This window comes from Cryptomeria japonica, chromosome 1 (genome assembly GCF_030272615.1).
Source record: "Cryptomeria japonica chromosome 1, Sugi_1.0, whole genome shotgun sequence".
Classification (NCBI taxonomy): domain Eukaryota; kingdom Viridiplantae; phylum Streptophyta; class Pinopsida; order Cupressales; family Cupressaceae; genus Cryptomeria; species Cryptomeria japonica.
The window spans coordinates 189,959,194-189,978,516 of NC_081405.1; the positions used below are offsets into that span (position 1 = coordinate 189,959,194).

Consider the following 19,323-nt stretch of genomic DNA (forward strand, 5'->3'; position numbering starts at 1 on the left):
CTGACAGAGCACAGAACCAGCATGGAATTTGAGGTGTCCATCTGATAGAAAGGCAACATTTCCCAAGCATATTCCTCTCTGACATCACAATGTTTAACACTCTTTGTTCAAAATGCAAAGTGCCACATTTTACTGTGTTTTACTTTCTTAAAATAACTGTTGCAAATTATCAGTTCCAGCAGTCAATTATTAATTTTAGGTTAATTTATGCTTATGTATACGTGTCTTAGATCAAGCTTAAGGAAAGCTTATTTTCCTTTACACAAATTTATACTTTATTTATGTTAAGTATCTAATTTACTGGTGCGGGTTTGGGTTTGCTGGTTCGGTTTGCAGGTTCGATCAAAAATAAATTATGAGTTGGTCTCATTTTGGGTTCGTCCATACAAAAACTGAAAACATATAAAAATCAGAAATATATACAGATTTGAAGCAGTAATTAAGTTCAAAATACACCACCATATTAATATTCAAATATTAGTCAAGCTCAAATGTCATAAGTATATATTAAACTTTAATGTTAAAAAATATTAAATAATAATGTCAAGTGTCAACAATCAGCCATCATTGACCAAATATCATATGGGTCATCAAAAATATTATCATCGTCATCCATATTAGATTATCTATGTTGTGGTAAATTAGAAGAACCACAAATAATTCTGCTAGCACTGGCACTACAAATAGCACTAGCATTGGCACTAGCACTCTCATGCTCACTAGGTGGCTCATAGTAATCATCAATATCAACTGCAGCAAAGTGGGCAGAGGAAGCATCCAAGTAATACACTTTGGCCTGATATCCTACTTCTTTGTCTCCCCTTCTTTGTAGCCACTTTGTTTGTGTGTAAGGAGCCATAAGCATGAGTGCACAAACACCAAGTCCTTTGCCTTTTTTTGTGTGTAGTCTATTGTGCCTTATTGAGTGGTTGGAGTATGTGCTGTGATTCATCTCAGATGCAGATGAACTAGCAACCTATTAAGACAAAATTTTAGAGTTAAGAGTCACAAAATTTAAAAATTTAAATATAAATACAAAGTTACCCCAAGTTTCCAGGACGGGGACGGCAAGGGACGGCGGGACGCGTTTCCGAGACGGCAAATTTTTTTGCCAAATTTGGGGACGGCGGGGGACGACAAAGGGGACGGCTATATAAAATATAGGAAAAATTTAAAATATATAGGAAAATTTCAAAATTCTAAATGTTCATATGAAAACATGGATAAAGCATGCATACATACATTATATTCATATGAAAACAATAAAACATGGATATAGCATGTGTATGATACCATGAAAAGTTGAAAACATTTTAAAATGTAAATTCTGAACATACAACATTGTTAATACTCAATAGACAATATGCAGTTATGCATTCATAAATCAGAATTTCAATTCATTCACATTGTCAATATGCATATCAATAGACTCGGAGGTTAAATTTGCCCTACTTCTATCGACGCAATTTCCCCCCATATTTTTCAACGGGGGTTTGGGGGCAGCGTCGATATAGGGCGGGGTTGAGGGGCAACACCCCGAGAAGCCAAAAAAACTTAATCTTTAATAAAGGCGTTGGGAGTTATTTTTCTATTGACTCGCCGAGTTTGGAGATTTTCTAAATCTCTGTGTCAAAATGCCAAAGGATACACTGCTGCCATATAGTTTCATTGTCAAAATTATGAATTAAATTAATAAATTTAAAATTTAATTAATGTTATCTTTTAATTTTTTTTATTTTTAATAACAATTTGAATTAATAAGGGGCTTCTATTAGAAAATTTAAATAAAAAATAAAAAATACAACTTTTTAAATTTTTTTAATATTTTTTAAGGGCTTTAGAATGGGGGACGTCTGGTCGTCCCCGGGACGGATTGGGGACGTCCCCGCCGTCCCCAGCCGTCCCCGGGACGTACAGACGTCCCCCAGAGCTAGGGCAGGCGTCCCCCCGTTTCGGGGACATCCCCTCAAAAAACAGGGCAATTTGGGGACGGGGGGAAACGTCCCCTGGCCGTCCCCAAGTCCCCGACACATCCCCGGGATGAGGACTGGGGTTTTCAGGTCGGGGACGCGTCCCCGGGTAACTTTGTATAAATATAACTTAAAAGATAAAGGTATCTTTTATAAAACTTACTTCCGAGAAAATTTTGATTGCAAGAGGTTGTAGGTGCGTTATGTTTCGCCATGGAAGTACCACCACCTATGAGCATCGACCATATACTTGTCCTAAAGAGCATCAAGTCCATAATTGTTGGAGCATACAAAACCCATGAGCTCAAACCTCATTGCATCCTGAATGTCTCAATTAGCAAAGAGTCTACAAAGTGCTGCCTTGCACCAGTGTACAACATCAGGATCTCTATATGGGGTAACTCTTGTTGCAACAGAAAAGAGTTGACTGCCATAATATTTGGGACTCAATACAAAGGCAACAATATGCAACAGAGTGGTCAATTTGTTACATCTCTCTACAATGATTTTGTGTAGTTCTTTGAAGATATTTTATTCAAGATCTTGCTCTTTTGCATTGATGATGATTTTCATCTTCTCGATCATTGAGTTGATGCCATCATATACCTCACCCAAACAAGGCTTGTCCATGTTGATATATCGGATCGTGCTCAATATGGGCCCAATGAAACTAAGGAGATACCCAACATGATCTGATCAAATGTCATCTAGGATCATTTGCTCAACCTTTGTTACCCTTGTGGTGATTGATCGCCTCAATATGGACCAATTTGGGCTAATGACCATGTTAGAAAGTATCTCATGAACTTTCACAACTCATCTCAACACAATTGTGTTGGAGGCAAAGAGAGTATCAACAACCTATTTGAAAATCAAGATAAAAATAAAAATAACAAAAATTATAATTAAAATAAAATTAAAAAGTTTACTAAACCGAAACATATTTATTATTTAACTTACCTTCAACAACTTTGATTTCAATAATGTTCTAAATATGCCTTGTGACATATGGTGGTCGATGATGAACATTTGGATCTCTTTAGCCTCCACATACACCTGTTTGATCCAATCAATTTTGGTTTCAGTTTTTTGTAGTATTAGGTTGAGGCAATGGACAACACAAAGCAACCAAAAAAAGTGTGAATAACGCTCCTCAACCAATAACCTAGCAGCCCTCCAAATTTTGGCATTGTCTATTATAACTTGCACAACATTTCGAGGGCCCACTTCCTCAATGGCTTGACAAAGAATGTTAGCAATAAATGCACCATCCTTCATCTCTGCTTCACAATCCACTGCTCTCAAAAACATTGCCTCTTTAAGGGACATTCCAATAACATTGATCAATGGTTGATATTTTGCATCTTCCCATCCATCTAAAACTAGACACCTTTGTTTCGATCCACAAATCCCTCATGAGCTTCAAGGAGTCCTCTACAAATGTCACCTCTTTCTCCAATAAGGTGCTACACACCTTTTCAAAACTTAGGCCCTTGTACCCTTTTGGATAATCATTAATTGATTTTACCATTTTTGGCCAATATGGTGAGTGAACAATACTGAATGCCAATCCATTCACATAGATGCTCGTCTTGATCGGCAATCTCTCTAGAATCATTCTAAATATGCCATTTCCATTGGTCCTTTTGATCTCTTATGTATTTAGATCACAAGTTGTTCTTCAAGTATGGACAAAAATGGATGGCTCTCTATAGGTTCAAAATAAGAAGGCAATGGAGGGGGCTTCATCACTCGAGATCCTTTCTTTACCAAATAATGATTTGATTTATGGCCTCATGCTTGGTTTGCTTCTTCATGCTCTTCAATATAAGCCAAGACTAGTGCATCTGTTAGGCCTTTATCATCTTCGGCTAAACAAAATTTGATGCCTTGTCCACCGATCTTGCACAAATGGCCTTTCATTCAACTATATGAGCTTGGATATCTAACTTTACAATGGCCACAAATCCAAACGTAACCTCCACCAAATGGAAGTCATTGTACTAATTCAACATATTTCCAAAGGGCAGACTATGGGTTTGTTTTGAAGCGAGGTTGGTTCACGAAGCTAGAAACAGTTGCCATTGTAATTTCTAAAACAACAAGTTCAATACACAACACATTTGAAGAATTGAAACAAATGAAATTTGAAAGCAAAAATATATAAAATCAACTTTATAGTTAGTTCATTCTTTTGAAAAAAATGTTTATAGATACTTAGAAGAATGAAAATAAACCAAAAACTTCAAAACAAAACAAGAGAGTTCATTTGTAAAAACAATGTAGGGAAAAAATTAAAAAAACAAAAACTTCAAAAAAACTACCTCTTCTAAAAAAATCTTCCTCTATGATCTCCTTGACAACAAACAAACACTTGCAAATGCGTAGGAATAGCACAACAAACAACTCGGAGCATTCAACAATCAATCTTCAACTCTATTCATGCAATGTCAAGCAAGAAAATAAGTTTAGCAATGGAGGAGAATATTTTTGTTTTTCATTCACAATATGAAAAATGAGTTTGGTTTTGCCTTTTAGATGTATTGTAATGTCATAATTTAGGGCTAGGGTGCAAATACAACTTTATTTTTTCTTTTTGTTTTCGTTTTTTGTCCTTTTGTTTAATTAATAAGTAGAGTGTCATCTTGCTTAATTTAATTTACTCTATTCTAATTTAAATAAATAATCATTTTCCATTGTCCTTTTGTTTATCCTTTATGTTCATGTAATTAATTTAATTGTTCTTTTATTTAAAATTTAGGTTTCCCTTTCCCAATCCCCCCCGCCTTTGCCTTTGGACCTCTTGGTTTCCATACCCAATAACATCCTCACCCTTTTATCCTTCTTGGTCTTCTAACATTTTCACATTTCTCTTCTCTTGTCTTGTTATATTTCTAATGATGGATCATGGAGTTTGATCTGAAACATCAAGGAAAGAAAAATGTTTACATGGTCAAAACCAGAAATCATACACAAGTCAACCAAAGTTAAAAATAAATATTAAACAATTGTCAAATTCGATGAAATGGAGCAACGGAGCTTTTGAGCCCAAAATATGTCCTAGGTTTGCCCAGGTCAATCCGAGCCAAGCCCACAGTCCATGGGCAGAACCCTGTCTGGACCCACAACAGACCATTACCCAGACCCCAAACCGTGTTCAAACCAGACCAGGACCTAGAGTCTTTGAGCAGTGAACCATAACTCAATTTAATTACATATATCCATTTATATTCATTCAAAAATTCCTAGAATTTGCTTATTTAGATATAATCATTGTCATACTCTTTCAAGTAATTAGACACAGTTTGCAAAATGCCAAAAACCTGTTTCGCAAGATTTTTGGAAGAGACATTCAATGGCAGTCTGAAGATCCAATCTCAAGGAGCTGATGCTGGCATAATTTCAAAGGAGTTATTGAACATTAAAAAAATTTACCTTATCTTTGCATGCAACAAGCATTTTTTATGCATTGGGAAACTTTTAGAAGACCATGTTTTGTCTGAAATGGGCAACAGTAGAAATTTAATGAGCAATAGAAAATCAGTGGTTCTATAAAGAATGCATTCACCTCATGTGAGCATATTAAGGCGACATATTGCCAACATTGTCGACGTGTCCATATTACATCACTGCCACACATCTTATTAAATAATAAATATTGTCTTCTAGAAGTTTCCCTGTGCATACTTGTTCAGATTTACAGCTACCTTGGAAGTTTGAATGTTTTCTGAACTCTACTACAAATTCTCAAATCCTCTTATACATAGTACAGTCCTCCCCAATCACACATCTTAACATCTTATAAATAGCCATCTAAATCCAGGAGACAGCTTTGGTGTGAATTTAGAATCACTCTTTCAAGTAACTACGTTGGGATAGTAAAAAAATATTCAAACTAAATACCTCCAAAAGAGATCACCAGTTTGATGGTTTCCATTGCTTCCAATTACTAATGCCACATCCGGTAGAAAATAAAATCACTGAAAATAGACTTGAAAGATGTCTAAAGCAATTCTTGACCTCAGACAATGCCATTGTGCACTCTTAACAGCCACATCCACACATCGGCATGTTCCTATTTACAATGGTAGAAATAAAACTTGTTGAAAGCATCCTCAAAACCCTTTAATGCTTTGGTGCCAATTCAGGCTTCCCTAACTCAATATATTTCAAAAGTTCTAGCTGAAGTCACTAACTTGCATGCCCTTGTTGGTTTCCATAATTTAAGGGATTGCAATACAAATATCTCCGTGCCTATCTTAGTTTTATAGCCATGCTTTGCCCCATTCAGCTCTGGCTAACATCTAATTTAATTTAAGTATTGAACTAAAAAAGGTGACCATCTGATGTTTTGTATAAAATGAGTATAACAAAGGATGAGTCCATCTATAAACCCTCGCCCATTTGAGAAAGGGCACCATCAACCAAGAATTGCTTTTTCATGTCCTAGAAGATCAGAAACATCTGCTCTCCCAGCAACGCTTTCTCCCTCCCATTTTACCGTGGTGAAGATTTTCAGCCATAAGAAATAAGTGAGGCATCAAATTTCATATTAGCATTTTTGCCACCAGACAACTGAGGTATGCACAAACCAAATACTCCATATGATGCCAGCAATTAGAAGGCTTCAGCAACAGCATCTAGCCACCTTTCCTTCCCTTTGTCTATGATAAAGGGGACAAGCTAGAAACTAATGCTCCAAAATGCACCTCCATGCCCCTCCTTGTAGCCAGTCCATTCACACAATTTTGAATTGAAGAGAGTCTTCTTAAGAATTACATAATGTTACAATGAATTTTTTCAGTGAAGCAACACATAAACACGGCATGCATCCACCCTCAATTGGATTATCAAGATAAAAGGTCAGTACAAAAAAGGTGCATTGGATTCCTCCAAGATCTGATGGTGTTAAGTTGAATTTTGATGATGATGCTAGAGATAATCCAGTCTCTGAAAGTGCCAGGACAACTTTTATAATACAGATGGCAGTTTTGGCAGAGAAACCATGTTCTTTCTTAGCTGCAAAACAAACAATGAAGCTGAGGCATTGGCAGTGTTGAATGGGATCAAATTGGCAGTCACCTCCAGTTTCAAATTTCTGGTGGTTGAAAAAGATACCTCATTCATTATCAATTGTCTAATTAGAAATTAAAGAGCATCATTAATAAAACTCTTCTTCTCAAAGCCAATTTTGAATATCTTGACATCAATCATTGCCTCAGGGAAGGCAATGCAGTTGCAGATACACTGGCTAATGAAGTGGAACAGTCCCCCTTCATATCAAAGATACATTCTTAGTGAATGGTTCGATCATTCTTTTAACTTCAGATCGCCAAAATTTGGTTAGAGTGCAATCATGTTTTTTTATTGGTGATCAAGCAGCAGCACCTCACTTGTGTGGGAATTAAATCCAACTCTTTTCCATTTGTAGCTGAGCGTATTTGGCTCATGTACTCCTTTATATTTTCATCCTGGAGTATCCATGCAGACACCACAAACATTTGTTCACAGAGCTGTTTTCCAGGTGTCACCAGTTCAGTGGGAGTTTTATGTCTGTGATGAAGGAAGATTTCAGAAGGGATGTGCCATATGTGGATGCAGAGTCTAACTGCTGCATTATGAACAGGCTCCATGTTCTAGATATTTCAACCCTACACCTAATTAAGGAAATTCTCAGTGTATATGCACTCTACCTATGCCTTGATCACTGAGGATATTGTGAATAAATTAGTGGAAAGAGATCCAAACAAGACAAAGTTACCCCGAGTTTCCGGGACGGGGACGGCAGGGGACGGCGGGACGCGTTTCCGAGACGGCAAATTTTTTTGCCAAATTTGGGGACGGCGGGGGACGACAAAGGGGACGGCTATATAAAATATAGGAAAAATTTAAAATATATAGGAAAATTTCAAAATTCTAAATGTTCATATGAAAACATGGATAAAGCATGCATACATACATTATATTCATATGAAAACAATAAAACATGGATATAGCATGTGTATGATACCATGAAAAGTTGAAAACATTTTAAAATGTAAATTCTGAACATACAACATTGTTAATACTCAATAGACAATATGCAATTATGCATTCATAAATCAGAATTTCAATTCATTCACATTGTCAATATGCATATCAATAGACTCGGAGGTTAAATTTTCCCTACTTCTATCAACACAGTTTCCCCCCATATTTTTCAACAGGGGTTTGGGGGCAGCGCCCCCAAGGTGGGGTCAAAGGGCAGCGCCCCTTGCGCACTCCCTGTCACAATACAGGGCGGGGTTGAGGGGCAGCGCCCCGAGAAGCCAAAAAAACTTATTCTTTAATAAAGGCATTGGGTGTTATTTTTCTATTGACTCGCCGAGTTTGGAGATTTTCTAAATCTCTGTGTCAAAATGCCCAAAGGCTACACTGCTGCCATATAGTTTCATTGTCAAAATTATGAATTAAATTAATAAATTTAAAATTTAATTAATGTTATCTTTTAATTTTTTTATTTTTAATAACAATTTGAATTAATAAGGGGCTTCTATTAGAAAATTTAAATAAAAAATTAAAAATACAACTTTTTAAATTTTTTTAATATTTTTTAAGGGCTTTAGAATGGGGGACGTCTGGCTGTCCCCAGGACGTACAGACGTCCCCCAGAGCTAGGGCAGGCGTCCCCCCATTTCGGGGACGTCCCCTCAAAAAACAGGGCAATTTGGGGACGGGGGGAAACGTCCCCTGGCCGTCCCCAAGTCCCCGAAATGTCCCCGGGACGGGGACGGGGACGGGGGTTTTCAGGTCGGGGACGCGTCCCCAGGTAACTCTGATTAACAAGACCATCCAGGATTGAATTTTGAGTCAATTGACCCTACTATTTACGGATCATGGCTGGAGACAGCATGGAAGAAGATTGTAAAGTTGGTGCTGCCATGGCTTCACATTTTTCGGCAGATTTGGAGCAGCTTAAGGGTCTGTCAGAAGCCTTGGCCTAGAAACAAGCAATTCTTGCTTTGTATCACCAATATTTGGCACTCTGTATAGAAAATTTGAAAGTTGTCATTACGGAGGGATGTTTGGGGGTTTGATTGGATTTTGTACCCCGTGCTTTTGTCAGGATTTACCAGTTAAACCAACCATATGTACATCATTTACTTTCAGGAGAGGCCCCCTAGAGAAACCTCACTTAATCTATAAATAAAAGAAATTACAATTAAGTAAAGCTATGAATGATTTTATTTTGACTTGTGCATATAAATAAAAGAAATATTCTACAATAGATTAAACTTAGGTCACAAGCTAAACATCATCCACAGCAGCATAGGTATTGGTACTGAAAAAAAAATTCTAGACTAAGATTTTCAATGTTTCATTAATACCAATGATGTTTTTATCATTTTATTAGAAATATCTTCAGCCCTTGAAGATCTAAACAAGCAAAAAAATTACAATGAAAATTGAAGCAGAATATCTTCATGAGCAGCAATACAAGGGTCATTGAAAGTACATTTTCATGGTCCATGTGGCATAGAAGCTTTATTTCACGAAGAGTCCTCTTCGCATCTATTCTGTTATCAAATGCATTTCCAATTTTCTTGATAGCAACTTCCTCATTTGTCTCTGAATTCACCGCTGAGCTGGAAACAGACCCAGAGATCCAAGTTAATGAAAGGGCAGGAAAGTAAAATGTAGATTTATAACTTAACAAAAGCTATGCAATGCTGCAGACAAGCCCTAATAAAGAAAAGCCCATTTAGTTTAAAATTTGTTGTCATTGTTTTAACTTCCTTCTACTAGTTAAAGCATAAATACTGCTCTGTCAAATTGTCTATAAAAAAAATTTCCTAAGAGAAGGATCTACAAAAAGCACCCCTTCCTAATTTCTCACTGTTAGTTATGAAAAACAACTTGAACACATGAGAATCCAATTAGACTATGGAAGAATGAATTCAGGATTAGCAGAATACTAGAGAAAAGTCAAAAGAATTAAAATATTGTGAAAAGGCTATGCTGACTGCCCATATAGAAGGTTTGGCAGACCAACGCTGTGGACAATGACCAATCATGTTGATAGACAACCAATTGCTGGATGATGACCACAAAACCATCACTCAAAAACCAACAAAATTCGATCTATTAATCTTCTGCTTTCATCAAATTCTGTGGGTTAGTAAGTAACAAAATCAATTATGTAGCATTAAAAAGCAGTATTTATTTAGGAAGAAGACTAATCATCAACCACCGAGGGTGTGGAGCTAAAAAAAAGAGAGAGTAAGTGGGATGAATAACTAGACTACAAGACTAAAAAATCTATTATACTTATTTCAAAATCATCAATTGTACCATGTTCCATGTACCAAATGTTCATTTAAATGTGTTTTAATATGTTACACAAAAGAGACAAATCACATGATCAATATATCAGCTTGAATGGAGACTTTCCTAGGAAAACCTGTCAATACAACAAAGCAAACAAAAGCAAATACAAGTTAAACAACACCTTTACCACTGTTATCACATTAAAGACACAGAAAATATATGTCATGGTAGAAACTAAGCCATTGTCAGCTGTAAGACAAGAAATAAAAACAGCCAATAGTTCCAAAGCAACAGAATAAAAGTAAGCATACTAACCACAACACAGAACCAAGAATATTATCAGCAAGCAATGCATCATGTACAGAGGCACATAGGTATTGGTTATGCTGTTTGTTTTATTATATAGTGTTCCAATTTCTATAAAACAGTGAAGTTGGTGTATCCAATCAAATGAGGACAAGTTCCTATCTTTCTCCTGTATTCAGAAAAACTCTGGTAGAACACACAAACGTTTCCAACATCCCAGCTATGCTTCAGAAGAATCATGAAAAAGTAGTTTCCCCAAATCCTGCTAAATGCAAGTTTTCCGTGACTTTCAAGTTTTTAACTAGCTACTTGAGCACTGCCTCCAAGGATAAGCTAACGGTAGACCATTGAAGACAGCTTTCTTTCAAACATACAAACTTCAACACACATCTCAGTCAAAGCCTTTCCTGATGTCCACAAGCTACTTCTGTATTGTCATTCTGGTATCATGTCAAATTTCCTCTTCCAGTGGAAAGATTTCTGAAAAGGATACATTGACCATATGGACTAAAGAGTCTGAAAGAAAGTTTCAAGAGACGAGGGATAAAAATTAAAAAAATTTATTTGTATCAAAATATTGCAAGTACAATATGCCCAAGGCATGACCTTGACAAAGGAGAGGACCAACATCTATTTGAATAGTTTCAGAGAAGACAATAAGTGGATTGGGACCTATCATTATCCTTAACATTGACAGACATAACCCTTTAACCATAAAATGCAAAAACTTCACCACATGAATACATTCACATGGAACAAAATGCAGAAACGAATTCAAGGAGGTGGGTAGGAGACAAAAAGTAATAACAGCTACTGCAGTATTGAAATGAAATAACGCTTTCTAAATTTCACCTAAATCCAGTGGAGGATGTATCCACCAAGAGCATTGGCAGAATAAGGAAATCTTAACTCCATATACTCAAAACTGACAAAATCTTGAAGTTTTTCTTCTATCATGAAACATTTTCTTTGAGATTACAATGCCAACTCTAGACCCTAGATCATCCCTTCCATTTCCATCACATTGTTTGAATGATTGAATCTGTGCTAGTAGATGTAGATCCAAATCTAAAGATTTCTCCTCTACAGTCTCTAATAATAGCTCCTGCCCCAGAGATTCCTGGGTTGTTTTTTAAGGCAACATCAAAAGGTTCAGCTTCTCCCATCCCCTGGGGGGTTGAATCATAGTTTCCACTTATCCTTCACTTTGACTTTAGGGTTGCTCTGATCAAAAAAAAAATTCAGGTGAGGCCAGTTCTTTAGGATGCTGAAAATACTAGAATTGTTTTATTTGTTCTCAGTACCTTGGTTGACTAGTAATATCTAAGTGCAACTGACCATGAATCTAGAGGTTTTTCTTTGTTATGTAATGCTCTTTTATTTCTTTCCAACCAAATCCTCCCAGAGATCAGTCCTAGACCCAGATCCTATAGCTCCTTCAGAATCCCCATCGATGCAGGACAATTCCATGCTTCCACCTGCTCCAACATTGTAGAACAAGAGACCCATGAAGAGTTGAAATTAGATAGAAAACTATCCCAAATCTCTCTCCTAAAGGGACAATGCAGAAGCAGGAAGCAGGTGATTGACCTCTTCTTCATTACCGAGTCACAGTGTACATCTACTGGGCCCAACAAATCCTCTTTTGGTTAATTGAAGTTACATCAAAATTTTACCCCAAATAGCAAGTCAAAGGAACCTTAGCTTCGGGAAGCTTTTGGGTGCCAGATCTTTCTCCAAGGACTGGAAGACAAATTCCTTAAGCAAAATTAGAGTTGAAAGGTTCACATTTTGAACATTAAGTCTGAAATTATCCAACCATACCAAAATGTTTCATATCTATATAAATGCTTCAAATTTGCAATCAGAGTGTTCACAAGGCTGGGAGAATGTAAGAAGGATAATATCATCACATTTGTAAGTTTGGAAGCTGACTCCACCTGAAACCAATTATACAAAGGTGTAGCTAACAAAAATTTATGCCTTGGGGGAATTTCAGCCGGTCGATTTCTTTGATAATGGTAATTATCAATCTTCGTGTTCAATGATCCATTAATAGAGAAGCAAATAGGTCACCAGATATTTGATTTTAGGAGAAATTTATTTTATAGTCAAAAGGCAAGGAAAAAATTGACTGGGGCAAGATTGTCTTTCTAGAATTCAGACAGGAGAGGATGTTGTCAAAAACTATAGTGAGTTCCTCCATGAAACTTTATCCAGCCAACTTTCTGGCCTGGTTAACTTGAAGATGCAATTCTCTTCTTGGAGAAAGAGAAGTTGAAACATGCTGGCAGAAATGATGGTGTGAAAAAGGCACAGGCTCAATCTAGAGTTTGATGGAGATTGTTGTTACCATCTAAGTCACATAGTTCACCCGATGTCATCCAATAACTTCAAAATCTAGAGATTATTAACAAAAAACCTAAAGATCATTTAAGTTGCTCATTTATTTCCCCATACGGACACTCCTGTTCATGGTTAGAAACTTAGAAGTTGACATTCATTGCTGTTAGTGGCTCCTGTGTGTAGCATTTCTGCTGTTCCAATATGTTAGAAAAATGCAGACAGGGAAAATGGTTAATATTTATACAGATATGAAAAATGTAAGATTTTAATTTTTCGTGCTTACTTTGAGCAGAGAAATCCATTGATATTTTCAGCTGCAGCAATATCTGATTCAAAGCAGTGAATATGATGCCAACAGGTTATAACACAGACATCGGTGGCTTGGCTTACAATTCCATGGTGCAGAGAATTATTTCTACATTTTTTCCAGGCAGCTCAAGTTGACGCTAGGTCTCAATCTCACCTGAAAGTTTTGATAGTAAAGAGGAAAAAATTCAAAAGAAGAATCGGAGGGAGCCCTGACACTGCTATAGCAGGGGACATGTCAATACTTGTTCCACTCTACAAGTGCACAAATGAGCTTGAAGTTCTGCTGTTTGCCCTTCAAATATTTCACTTCAACTTTTGGCAGATAGACAAGCAAATAACCAATAAGAGACTGTGACGACTTATTACATGTTATGGTATCATCAGTTGTGGTACCTATAAGCAGTGAAGCAATCCCAATTCAAGGTCGGTCCATATGCAATTATGCAAAACAGAGTTCTAGGATTTTTCTAGCAATCCACATAAATTCATTCAAGTTGGCAAAATTGTAATCTCTTTCCAAAGAAAGGAAGCTCATAAGGTACACCAGCTTGGAGCCAAAATAAATATAAACGAGCATCATGGCAAATAACTTCAGACAGCTGACATAAATGAATAAGACGGGATCTTGCCTTTGATAATAAGAGGAATGTGCTGGAGAAGTTGTAAATCACGGAGGCTAAATCCATACAGACTGCTACATTTGACAGTTGTACGATTACAGGACAATAATTATTTCCATCATCAATTGAAACAAAATTCAAAATTAATTGAGAGACTTTGACGCTTTGAAGCTATTTAATCAGCATGATCATAATTTGTTTGCCGCTAAGTTCTAGATTTTGTGGAATGGCAAACACGCTCTGCATTCATGATTTAAGGCTCCCCCCATCAGATGTGAATAATTTCATTTTGTCAGTTCCTGGAGGAAATGGTTGATTATTGATTGCTGAAACACAAATTAAGATTCAATCCATTTTACAAGCTTGTCCAAGGCATAGGGAAGGTAGAAAAAACCAACTAGAAGAATAAGCCCGTGTACCATTCTGGTAATTTTTAGGTGCCAGAATCTGATCTTAATAGATGACATCAATATCATAAAAGCAATGTTGAAAAGAAATATAGAAGACAAAGGCAGTTGGGTATTAGAAACAATGAAATGGTGTTTCAGTCATTGCCACAAATGTTGCACAAAGTTCTGCACTTTGCAGCTATACTATTGTAGCACACAGCTAGTATAGCCTAGTATAGCTTGGTCTGTTTGAGGAAATTGGATTTATCTGAAAATTAAACCATAACAAAACTGCACAATAAGTTGTCAGATTCATTAAAATATGAGCATCATTCTTATCTTGCCAAAGCCCTCAAGAAACTATATGTTGTTGTTACACTAACGCTTCTCAGAAATTTGAGAACAGAGATAATTTTCTTACTTACATCTCCACTGACCCTATAATTGATCACAGCGAAAAGTTCCCCACCTTGCAGACCTTAAGAATTAGTCTTGGCTAAGCATAACCAAGAATTAGTCTTGGCTAAGCATACGCAGCAAGTAGTTTAAGGGGCTTTACCATAGAGCTCGGTTCAGCATGGCCAATCAGTTACAAAACCAATCAGCACTTGACTCAACTGAAACAGCTTTCAGGACAACTTTAAATATGTAGTTAGTACACAATGTTTATATTTGTGTTCTTTGGGCCCACCAAAAGTCTAGTAATATTTCAATAGTGATTTAGATGATCTCATCCACTTTCATAAAATCCAAGATAATTGTTTTAACTCTTCTCAGTCCTTTATTATAGTTGTCGTTCAAAGAATTATTACAGCCAAAACAAGTGCCAATCTTCTCATCATCAAGCTTACAGACTCAACCTTTTGAAGGCCAGTATAGCCATCTCAAGCTAGGCTCCCCCAAGTTTCTAGGGCGGGGACGGCAGGGGCAGGGGGGTGTGTTTCCGGTGTGGCGATTTTTATGGCTATTTTAAAGAGGACGGCTATTTAAAAAATAAGAAAATTTCCAATGTTCCACGGAGTTTCCTGACGGGGGACGTGGGGGCACGGGGGCGGATTTGGGGACTGGGGAACCAAGGGCCTAAATTTGGGGACGGTGAGTGGACGGAAGGGGGATGGCAGCAGAGCAGTGGTGGGGGAGCAGTGCTGACGTAAAAATACAGGAAAATTGAAATCTTCAAGGCAAAATCTGCAATATAGCATCTTTGTCAGTGCCCCATGAAAGGCCAACTAGTTTTCACTAAGTTGAAGGTTGCAATCAGTATGTAATGGCATGTACCATATAGCAAGCAACCCAGAAGTGGTGGCAGAGCTGGCGGACGTGGTGGTACTGTGGGAGGATGTTTCCCCTAAGTCCCCAAGTCTTAGAAACATTCCCCTACAGGAGACACGGGTTTTTTGGGGGGGACACAGCCCCTTGGAACATTGGAAATTTTTGAAATATAAGGAAATTTCAAATATTCGTATGATAACATTAAGAATGCATTCATCGTGGACATTATAGAACATTTGTGAGCATGGGCAATTGAATTGGACTTATGGTGTTCTCTATATACACATATGAGCATGAGTTATTAAAGACATGTCTGACTGGTGTTTAAAGTTATCCTAAAGCCTTCAAAACTGAATGTTTCTGCCATCAAACTCATTAAGAAAGTGGAAATGACTAAGTAAAAAGATAGCTGGTTATGTTCCAGTTTGACCTTGGCTGCAATACTAACAGATGGGATTGTTCTATGAGTTGTCTATGCAGGGCATGATTGATACAATTTTCATTTTTGCTATATGAAAATGGCATTTCCTGCCAACTATGACTTAACTCATATTCAGCAGTATAAAGACTGTAGCATGCTAGCTTTGTCTATGGTAGTCCTTGTATACCAAACAAGCTGTCCAATGTATGAAACAAGATAATCCTAGATTGTGGCTTTGATTGTGAAGATATGGACATTTGCAAAAAGGGATATATATTTTGTAGATTTCGTGATCGTGATTCATAATTGGTCAATTGCTTGGTTAAACTTATAGTTTGATGGTAGTTTGGAGCAGGGTTGAGGGGCAGTGCCCCTAGTGCATACCCTATCATAATACCAAGCGGGGTCAAGGGCCGGAGCCCCTACCACCAAGCCCAAATTAACACCTTCAAAACCACAAACCTTCATGGCACACACCATTTCATATTTATTTGAAAATCCTAGATGGGCATGTCATAAACCAAACAAGCATTGAAATGTTGTAAGATCTTTTTTAAAAGTGATTAAAATGTCCCTAGGTATGTTAGGCGATGGCTAGCCATCCCTGGGACCTTAGTTACTGGGTACTCTCTTAAGGCATCCCACACCCGTACCAGGTACGTCTGAGTATGGGTTCGCCTGGGTGCACCCTGAGTACATACCAAGTCTCAGCACAAAAAAGTAACCAAAAAAGACATAAGAAATTTGATTACAATGAGGGGATCTAGGAGTGGAGACCAGAATTGAGAACTTAGACAACTAAAATTATCACTATTAAATGCCAAATGATAAAGATAAATATTAAATATTGAACTATCAATCAGCATTTAATATTTATTTTTATCACTACCATTTTGGCATTTGGCATTGATCAATGATGAAGTATAATACTATCAAATGTATTAAGTTTTACAATTCTGTATATTTCCTTAAATTTTTTGTACACACGTACGGACATACCCAAACCTATATTGGCATTTAATATTTATTTCTATCACTATCATTTTGGCATTTGGCATTGATCAATGACGAAGTATAATATTATCAAATGTATAAAGTTTTAAAATTCTGTATATTTCCTTAAATTTTTTGTACACACATGTACGGACATACCCAAGGGCAAACAAAATTGCCCGTACACACGTATGCAGTTCTTGTACCTGTACCTGTACCTGTACCAGCAACTTAACCTGGGACAGGTGGGGGATGTCTAGAATGTCACCTGGCCATCCTAAGGACAGCTAACCATCCCCTAATGTACCCTACTGATTTATGACATCCCGGAGAGATTTCCTAAATTTTGACAAAAAGTAGACGGGGTGGGGGCATTTCCTACCATCCCTAAAATGTCCCCAATGGGAATGAGGTCATTTTGGGCAGGGAACATGTCCCAGGGAGCACTGATCTCAACAGGAAGGGCATTTCGTATTATCACAATATTCACCAACAGAGAGAACCATCTGTAACCATGAAATTTTAAATCAAACCTAACAACATTGAGGTCCGGCAGAATATGGTCTAGCAGTAGAGCAGAGCAATTGCCAAAATAATGATCAGTCTCAAGCCCTGCTTAGGTAACCCTCTGTTTTAAAAATGGTTGTGATTATGCATGCCTGAAAACGTGTGAAGCCAGGTGCGAGTCCTAAGATTGTAATGAAAATAGAATGGTTATAAAGTACCAGCGGAGAATTACTAATCTGATCTATTTTAGATTAGAACAAACATCCATAAAATTAAGTTCAGATCTAAAATATAATTGTTTTTTCATATCGTTTCACCGAGTCCTGTTCTGAGTTATGACTTGTTTTGGCTGCGATGCAAGCTTCTTTATCCTCCAAGCGAGGCAATTTCATTAAACATTGACGAGCACTAGAAACATAACGGATGCAATAAAAATAATATGGAAAAGATTGACACCCTCCAAAAAAAGTTTAGAATGGTATAAATAACATCACGTTCACGTCTATATTTATCAATCCCCATACGTTTCCCTCAAACAGCAGTATAGAACGTAAGAGTCAATCCGTCGTGCTTGCCCTAGACGGCAGATATAATGAATCTTAACTAATCAGACTCCAGTAACTGCATAAAACAACCACAATTTAGCTTTTGGAACATACAGATGTTAGATGCTCTGTCTACCTTTGTATGCACGTCTTTAATTAAAGTACTTAGCTGGTTAAAAAAAGCAAAGTGCATCTGTAATTTCACACTTTAAAAACTGAAAACGGTACCCCCAGCAACATGAATCATATATCACACTAAGAGAATTATCATAAGAACATCAAATACAAAAAGAACAAAAAGTCACAACTTGAGTTCACCCAAGCTGAAATAGGGTTACAAATTACATCAACTAATACTAAATGCAAGAAAAAATCTTAACATAAATGGCAATCAGCTCAATGCCAAGACAACAGCTTCACAGTACACGACAATCAGCTCAATACAAGGAAAGCAAGGGCACGGAGCTAAAACCACCAAACCCAACGACGAAAATTCCAACCGGATTTCTCAAATGCGCTACTCACAAACCAAAAGCAAAAAGAAGAGATTTTGAATACTTACCAAACAATGCCATAAGCGCCGCGGCCGATGGGTCGAATGGGTGGAACATACTTAGTAGAAACCTCAAACAGGTTGCCAAAGATATTGTACATTACATAGCGCCCGCCGTGGGTTAAAATTCCCTGTATTTGACCGTCAGCTGCTGCAGCGCCCCCTTCCATGGCACTCTCTTCTTACGCATCAACTACTCCAAAACCTAGTATTCTCCACACAGAAAAACCCCTTCTTCTCCAGCCTCTATTCCACCCCAAAATTCGGCCTCCCGGACAGAAATCCAGCCCCGATCTGGTTGTAAACAAAGTAAAATATCTTCCGTTTCAGAAAAATCCAGATTGCACAAGAATAGATAAAAATTCTCAGGCTCGTCCTGTCCTGGCTCTGTTTTCTGGGGTTTAACTTAAGCAGAAGAGTAACAAAATTGTAGGTAAGCTGTATATCGCCAAGGCTGCCTGCCGTTATAAACGAGTCTAGCGGGAAGATGTGGTCCACCCGTGTGGGGGACTTTACTTTTCTAAATGGTTTTTTTGTTTCGAGTTTAAGTGGGAATATGGCTCTCGTGCGAAGTGGTGGGTAACGGTGTCACGAGGAAAGTGAGAGATTTTGATGTTTTTTTAATTTTTCCTCGTTAGTAGGTATATGAATGGTGAAGGAAATTGAGATTTTTATGTTTTTTTAATTTTTCCTCCTTCGTAGGTATATGACTGGTAAACGTTTCACCTTATCTGGCTGACTGACTTTTGAGTGGGAATAAATTGAAAGTTGTAGGCAGAATCCAC

General features: G+C 37.3%; 1 protein-coding gene across 1 annotated transcript in view; it reads right to left on the minus strand.

The window, feature by feature from the left end:
• Positions 1–19,062, minus strand: part of LOC131070117 (mitogen-activated protein kinase 4b) — a 53,219-nt gene extending 34,157 nt beyond the window's left edge. Inside the window, exons 1-2 of the mRNA XM_058005637.2 lie at positions 18,548–19,062; positions 9,466–9,595 (exon numbers count right to left, since the gene is read on the minus strand). Of these exons, the coding sequence (XP_057861620.1) occupies positions 9,466–9,595; positions 18,548–18,708 (291 nt within the window). The 5' untranslated portion in view covers positions 18,709–19,062. The remainder of the gene's footprint in view (positions 1–9,465; positions 9,596–18,547) is intronic.
• Positions 19,063–19,323: the final 261 nt, after the last annotated feature.